The sequence below is a fragment of the Pterocles gutturalis genome, unplaced genomic scaffold (assembly GCF_000699245.1).
Source record: "Pterocles gutturalis isolate BGI_N339 unplaced genomic scaffold, ASM69924v1 scaffold28427, whole genome shotgun sequence".
Classification (NCBI taxonomy): domain Eukaryota; kingdom Metazoa; phylum Chordata; class Aves; order Pterocliformes; family Pteroclidae; genus Pterocles; species Pterocles gutturalis.
In genome coordinates, this window is record NW_010116286.1 from 1 (window position 1) to 7,902 (window position 7,902).

Sequence of the window (7,902 nt, forward strand, 5' to 3'; positions counted from 1 at the left end):
GTTTTTGGCTGTTGGATTTGCCTCCTCTTTTGTCACACAGGGATTCCTGCCTATGTCGTGGTGCCCCGGACAGCCCCGCAGTGTAAACAAGCTGCCATCCGCAGCTACGGTGCCACGCTGGTGCCCTGCGAGCCCAGTGACAAGGTGAGGCGTGGGGGAGACCAGCCAGGGACCCAGCACAGCCAGGGACCCAGCACAAGCAGACTGAGAGACAACTGTCTGCGCTTTCCCTTAGTCCAGAGCCGAGACAGCATCTCGCGTAGTCCAGGAGACGGGAGGAGTCATGGTGCACCCCAACCAGGAGCCGGCCGTGATGGCGGGACAAGGCACAATCGCCCTGGAGGTGCTGGAGCAGGTGAGGAAAAGACCCAGCCCAGGGCTCTGCTCTGCAGAGGCAGGGGCACAGCAAAAGGGGGTGCGTGAGGTGCCAGAAGCACTCACTCTTCACTTCTGCACAGGCACCCGAGGTAAACGCGGTGGTGGTTCCTGTCGGAGGAGGAGGAATGATTGCGGGAATAGCAGTTGCCATCAAGGTAGGCAACAGCTCACCCAGGAAGTGATGGCTGCATCTCCCCGTGGGAAGAGCAGGGCTCCCGAAAGAGGCAGCAGCTGTGGAAATCCTGCTGTGAAAATCTGAGTGCGTGGGGTGTGCCCCCTGCGCACACAGCAACAGTAGATGGGCACACGCTAGTGCAAAGTGAGCGGCTCCTCCTGCTCTCCGCAGGCTTTGAGGCCAGATGTGAAAGTGTTCGCTGCAGAGCCACGCAACGCCGACGACTGTTACCAGTCCAAGAGAAGAGGGGAACTGACCCCCAACCCTCACCCGCCAGATACCATCGCAGATGCAGTTAAAACCAGCATCGGACCAAACACATGGCCCATCATCAGGGATTTGGTCGATGACGTCCTGACAGTCTCAGAGGAAGAAATCAAGGTAAACAGCTCCTGGCTCCCTTCTCACGGTAGCTGCCAGCAGGCAGCTGCCTCCATCCCTGCTCTGCCCCTCCGCTCTCCCCGCGCAGCACAAGCCCCTGCTCACCACCGCAGCTGTGCAACGCCCACACTCTCCAGCTGGAAAGGGCTGGCGGAAGCTCTGCTCTCCCTTCCCAGAGCGCTGCAGAGATGTGCACGCGCAGTGCCCTCCGCAGCCCCCGAGCAGCCTGTACCGGCTACCTGCTGCTCTGTCCCGACAGCAAGCCACGCGGCTGGTGTGGGAAAGGATGAAGCTGCTGATTGAGCCAACAGCGGGTGTGGGAGTGGCGGCCGTGCTCTCGGAGCAGTTCCGAGCAGTCCCTCGGGATGTGGAGAACGTTTGCATCGTGCTGTGCGGGGGAAACGTGGACCTGAGCTCCCTGACCTGGCTCACAGACCTCCCTGGGAAAGTGGAGTGAGAACGGAGCAGTGTCTCAAGTGACCAAAACCCCACTCTGAATTTGCACAGCCTGGTGTGTGCAGTACTAAAAACAGATGAACAATCCCAAACGTTTGGAAGCTTTTGTGGCGGGATAAGGGAAGCTGGTGTTGGTCTCTACAGCACAGTCGCTTGGTTCCACAGCAAAGGGTTGCTATGGAGGGGCAGGAAACAAAGTACTGCCTGTTTTCCCCTCCCCAGCCCCCCTGCTCTGGGACAGACCTCCCACGAGCTACGCTCAAGTCACTCTGCCCAGCTGCTTCGCCTTTCTTTCTCAACATCACAGTAACTTCCAGCAAACTCCTGTCCTCGATACAGCCAAACCCACACATGCACCGTGTCAGGGCACAAGGGAAAAACAACAGCCCCAGTGGGTTCCCGAGACCTGGGGTGCACACAGCCTCCCCATTTGGCCTCCACAGCCAGCCACCATCAAGACAGAGGCACTTAGAGATTTTTTAAAACATTTTCCCATTAAAATAAATAGCTGTAGCTGGTACCTGAGCAGCAGCTGGTGAGACAGCTGCCTCTGTACAGACCCCAGCAGTAACACGTCCAAGACACCGGTGCTGTCCTCACTGCACGCGGGCTAAGAACAGCATCCAGGGAGCTAAGGCACAAGCTCCAGCCATGCTGGAGACTCATTCCATCTCCACCTCCTGCACCGGCAGCGCACTCTCGCTCCTCACCCACGGCACAGGCTCCGGAACGTGGGGGTCATAAGTCCATTTAGGAAAAACGCGCTTGTAGAGGTGCAGCAGCACCGTGTCCTGGGACTTTAGCTGCCCATCGAAGTGGCACTTCATGTGACCATGGGTCCCTAGGCAGAGAGCAAAGAGGCCATGAGCTGTCTCTCCTGCCAAGGAGGACTACACCTGCCCAGCATCAGAGATAAATACCAAATCAAACCCACCTAATGGTTCCTTGATGTGTCCTCTACGACCCCACTTTGTCCTCAGCTCCACTGGTTTAAACCACATCACATCCTCTGGAGATAAACACAAAGGGTGGGTAAGAAACAGGCTTTGCTGCACCAACACAACCGCTCCCACAGCCTCCTCATCCCCTCTCCCCACCACACAGAGCCCAGCCGTACCTCTGTTAAAGAACATGTACCGCACCACAGCCATCTTGGTAAAGATCTTGAAAGGATGGCCGCTGAGCACCAGCCGCTTGATGACAATTCTGTCTGGGTCCACGGAAAGCAGAGAACCCGTGGCGATGAGGTCATGCATTCCTGCAAGGCAGAGTCACGAATGCCCCCCAGCAGCGCCACAGAAGGTGCCTCCATCATCTCCCCCACCACCACAACCCCCTTCCCCAAATGGTGCCAGGTGCAGAGCAACCCCACAGCAGCGCCAGACAAAATTTCAGTGATACTGGGGCTGGAAATGCATTAATCTCAAACAGCACAAAGGGGACAGCTTTTTCAAGTCATCCTTTCTGGATGGATGCACTTACAAGTGGGGTATAGTAACGCCCTGCTAACGTTTCCTTCCCAAACACCACCTCCTCAGCACTCTCCAACTTACCGTTACTCCTCTGTTTAAAAAGAAGCACTGAGGCAGGAGGAAAAGTGATGGGAGCGTAAACAGTCACCACCAGGGCAGCATCCGGGCGCAGGAAACGCTCCAGCTTGTGCTTATCAGCTAGGACAGAAGAGCAATGATCAAGTTCAGGCCAACGGCAATCCTCAGAGCTCTGGGAAGCCCCACTGAGCCCATTCTTCGCTGGCAAACAGGCTCCACACTTTAGGAAAACAGGTGACAAACACCCCTCCTCTGCTGCACAAAGTATCTGGAAATGAAGGTGATCCTCCGAGCTACCAGCTCGCTGTGTGGAGCCTGCCACCACCTCTCCCAAGCCCTCCCACTGCCCGCTATTTAGCGTCTCCCCTGGAAGCCTCAGAACCTAGGAGTGAGTCTTCAGAAGAGTCCTTCAGCCAGGTTCAGACACCACGGCTAAGACATCACAGGCTTCCTGCCCCAGAAACCCCAGCCCAGCTCCTGCCATACCCATGCCCACCCCACCAGTCCCTCACAAACCTGAGGTGTGCTGGGAGAACAGGGGGGATGCTCGGAAGCGTCTGAACCCACAGTGGAAGATCAGTTCTTCCTTCGCCCTCACTGGCTCACTGTTGCTTGGATGCCGACGCACCAGGAAATTCAGCACAGACATCTGCAAGAGAGGCAGCGCCGTCAGGTGCCGACAGCAGGGCTGGCACGCGATGGCAGACAGAGCAGAAAGCACTGGGACATTGCAGCAGAGACAAATACCCTTGACAACGGCTTCCCAAAATGCCGCTGGTCACCAACGCAGACACCTCAGCCAGGCTCAGACACTACAGCCTGAACGCCCTGGGCAGCTTCAGCCTGCTCTGACCAAAGGGAAGGTCCTACTTTGACATGCAAGCAATGTGGGGAGATTTCAGCAAAAACCCTCCGCAGCCAGAACCTCTCGTTAGACAAGGAGCCGCACACATACAAGCTATCAGCAGGGCCATACTCAGTTACCTTTTGTTCATGGGGAAGCAGCAAGAACAGGATGAGAGGCTTCCCTTCTTTGAAGCTCTCCATCACTGAGACAGGAACATTGCAGATATGAAGCGTAACGTACCAGCCAACCTGCCAAGAGAAGATTGGTCATGAATACTTCTCTCAACAGAAAAGTGTCAGAAGTAATATGTGTCTGAGTTAGAGGGAATCCAGGAGAACAATATCATGTGAACTCATGGCTTCATGCTAAGAATCAGCTGGCTGAAAGATCCACCCAGCCACCTCCCTGACAAGTCTTTCCTATTGGGAGCAAGGGAACACAGTAGGGGAAGAGATCAGCAAGAGAAAAGGGAGTTACCGAGGCTCCTTCAGTCTCCTCTTTCTCTATTCGCCGGAAGAGGTGCTTTCTGGTTCGGGAGAAGTCCTGGAACTGGAAAATCCTGGCATAATCCCTTGGGAGATTCTCTTTGGGGTCCCATGGAGATGTCCGGAAGCTCTTCAGCCCCCTGTACTTCTGGAACCTAAAAGGACAGAAAGACAAACTACTTCACAAACAGAGCTGTCTGGCCAGCACCTTCTGTGGTCCGCAGGGACTCACACCTTCAGAGAGGGCAAAGGGAACAAAGCAAATGTCAGCTCTCAGAAAAGATCTCAGTGTAGAGAGAACTAGAAACAGCAGCCAAGTCCCCAGACAACCTGCCCTTGCCTCAGGGCTCTGCCACCCTCCTTCCTCTCCCAGGACCCAGCTCTCCCTGCCACAGGGAGCTGAGCCCACCCACTGTCCCCAAAGCTAGTGCCCGCCCTGGAAGCCTCAGAGCCTAGGGATGTGTCTTCAGAAGAGTCCTTCAGACAGGTTCAGACACCACGGCTAAGACATCACAGGCTTCCTGCCCTATCTCACCAAACTAGACAAGGGCGCCTTCCAGCTCCTCTCCCAGCAAAGCATCCTGTTTCTTACCGGACTCTGGCAGGGACGTCACGTGGCGTGTCCACCTCATCTGGAAACATTTCGTCCATTCTCTCCTGTTTGTATCTCTCCAGCATCTGTTCATCATCCTCCACCTTCTCGTCATACTGGTCATCCCGCAAGGACTCAGGAATGGTCATGCTCTCACACTCCTCCTCTGCAGGTTCCTCTTCCTCCTCACTGTTTTCCCCCTCCTGACGCACAGGACAGCACAAAGCCCGTGAGCACACACCCTGCTGATGTCCATGCAGCTCTGCAAACCCTGCGTGTACTCGCACCATGTGAACTATGCCCCAAGCTACATCAGAGTCCCTCTTTTCGGTATCTAACAGGCCAAAGAAGCAACATGATACATATGAGAGATATCCAGGCAAGTCCTGGCTCTGTGTTGTGCCCTTGCATGGAGCAAGCTGGAAGGACAGGACTGTCCTAGAACATGCAATAACACCCTGGAGATCACCTGCAGGATCAGCTCTTGGAAGTACCTGGGAAGCTGCCTCTTCCATCATATCATCATAGATGTCATCATCTTCATCATCATCATCATCTCTCTCACTGCCTTCTTCTCCATCATCCACAATCCAGGCAGCCTGGTACTTGGATGTGCCTTTGGGGACCTTCACCACCCTCCTGTTTGCCTTCAGAGAAGCTGTAGGATTCCCACCAATAGTTAATGCAGGAACAATTCTCCTTTCCCTCAGCAACATTTACACCAGGAGAGCCAATATCAGCTCCAGACCAGAATCACTGTTTCCCAGCACAGAATTTGTCAGGGCCCAGAAAAAGCAGCTAAAATGTAATCCTGCTAACTGCCAGGAAACCACACAGCCTGCCAGTTGGGTTATGGGACTGGGAATGGAAGCCCTGGGCTCCCAATAGCATGTTTCTTCACATCCATCCTCAGCCATCCCAGTGACAGAGGGTTTCTAACAACCCTCTTAATGGGGAGAAAGAAAAGGTACAGAAGTATTGCTGCTACTTACCTTCTGCTTCCTGCAGTTCTTCTTCAGTAGGCCAGGTCTGCTCCCCTTCCATCGGATCAGGAACCACCTCGGACTGCAAAGACTCCTGCTTGTTTGGATCTGCCTTCATTAGGACCTTAACATCCTCCTCCATCTCTTCGGTGGCATTTACAGAGTCATCCTGAAGGACAAGAGCAGAGTCCCCAGCTGTGAATACACCTAACTCAAGCTAGCAATCGGTCTGAAGTGAAACACCCTTCAGTATCACATTCATTATGTTGTGACACCACATTCGTTACACGCTGTAGGCGGGGGATCTCAGCTCGGGGGCAGAACACAGGCCAACTGGCTCTGATACAACTCCTCCCCCCCCAGCCCTTGATCACATCCACCCAGTTGCATTTTCACAATTAAAGTTTAGAAACGTCGTGTTGTAACACGACCAGCAAAGCTCTGACCTCCCACACACCTGTACCTCCATGTCCTGACTCTTCTTCTGTCCTTTAAACACTCGGGGGTTCAAAGAGAGGGGGTCGGGGGGGGCATCCACCTGGCTCATCTGGAAGTCTCCATGCCCCACAATATGCACCAGGCTGTTCACATTGAGGGTCTGTCCCCGGACAAAGCCGGACACCTTCAAGGTCCCAACCAGGTCACTGTCCTGACCAGGCACAAACTCCGCGGCATAGGCGAGCAGGTGAGCGCGCCTGTCCCGAAAAGCCAGATGCCGCTGCTTCTGGGTGGCGAGGTGCCTCAGCAGCAGCGAGGACTCCTGTTCCGTGTTCAGGGGAAAGAGCCTGGCCTCAGGAAAGCGCTTCTCGATGGCTTTGGCAAGTTTCTTCTTGACATCTATCCGCTTCTTAGGTGGCAAGTCAGTGCCCCCTGTGACAGCAAGAGCTGCCGCGCAGCAGAAAAAACAGAGTTCAGGATCAGACCGTAAACCTTCTTATACCCCTTCTGCCAAGCACAGACACACCCTCAGATATCAGCAACCCAGATAACTAAAGAGAGTCACACCACAGGTTACAAAGGCAGTTTCACCCTGTTCAAAAGAACAATCAGGACAGAAAACCTGTCTTTAGAGGTAAGATTTTGAGACTAAATAAGACCATGGAGATAAGGACCCAGGAACTGAACTTAGCAAGAAACCATCTGAGCCCCTTTGCTCTGCACACCTGAGAAACTGTTACAGCCCTAACCACCACCACGCACCTGGAGACCTAAACCTAGAACACCCCAACCTAGAACACCCCTTTTACCTCCAGCACTCCCCTACCAGGGCAGTAACACAAGGCAGCCCAACAATAGCATCCACCTGACTTAGCTGTGCTCAGACAGAGCAGTTAAAGACCTGTAATCACCTATTAACATATAGAGTTTTTAATTACTGCAACAGCAAATCCCCATCAAGCACCCCCTCGACCTGTACCCCACTAGAAGCCATTAACGTTTTCTCCCTCGCTCACCGTAACTGGGGAGCCCCTGTGCGAAGAGGCAGGTGAGGCAGTGCTCTCCTGCGCTGTCCCAGCCCTCTGCAGGATCCAGGAGAAACAGGAGGGAGTCGGCGACCTTTGCCAAGTCTAAGACAGCGTGAAGGTCCCCTACATACAAATCACCTCCATTACTGAGGCTGCCAGGGGCAGGGAGCCAAGAACCACACCAACGATGGCGTTTCCTCACCTGCCTGTGCTGTCACGAAGCGCCAGCGCTGCTTAAGCCGGGGGCAGAGGAGTGCAAAACTACCGGCTCTCCCCTCATCCACATGGACAACAGCTGAGTCCTGGCTCTGCAGCAGGTGGAGGGTGTCAGGGGCTGCAGCCCTGCTGTGCAGTGGCACCAGAACCACGAGGTGCGGGGGCCCATCCCTGCTGCCCAAGCTCCGCTTCTCCGCCAGCACCTGTGGATACAATCACAGAGCATAGATCCCGTCCCCAGTCCGGATCCTATCCCGCTCCTCAGATCCAGACCAGATCCCTCCGCAGCTCAACCCGAACCCGCTCGGTCCAGTAACGCTCCGTTTCCCCCCCACCGAACAGCCCCTGACCCACAAAGACCCGAACCGGGCCG

The 7,902-nt window shown here is 54.8% G+C and overlaps 2 protein-coding genes across 2 annotated transcripts; one reads left to right on the plus strand and one right to left on the minus strand.

Moving 5' to 3' along the window:
- Positions 1-45: 45 nt before the first annotated feature.
- SRR (serine racemase) lies at positions 46-1,391 on the plus strand (the record flags this gene model as incomplete). Its single annotated transcript, XM_010075466.1, has 5 exons — positions 46-144; positions 236-355; positions 459-533; positions 725-934; positions 1,194-1,391. Coding segments are annotated over 5 exons (702 nt in total), but the record flags the coding sequence as incomplete, so codon positions are not given.
- A 661-nt stretch (positions 1,392-2,052) lies between these two features.
- Positions 2,053-7,732, minus strand: TSR1 (TSR1, 20S rRNA accumulation, homolog (S. cerevisiae); the record flags this gene model as incomplete). Its single annotated transcript, XM_010075467.1, has 13 exons — positions 2,053-2,231; positions 2,325-2,399; positions 2,508-2,648; positions 2,944-3,060; positions 3,457-3,589; positions 3,925-4,035; positions 4,265-4,427; positions 4,865-5,067; positions 5,359-5,522; positions 5,857-6,016; positions 6,305-6,732; positions 7,302-7,436; positions 7,516-7,732. Coding segments are annotated over 13 exons (2,226 nt in total), but the record flags the coding sequence as incomplete, so codon positions are not given.
- Between the last annotated feature and the right edge of the window lie 170 nt (positions 7,733-7,902).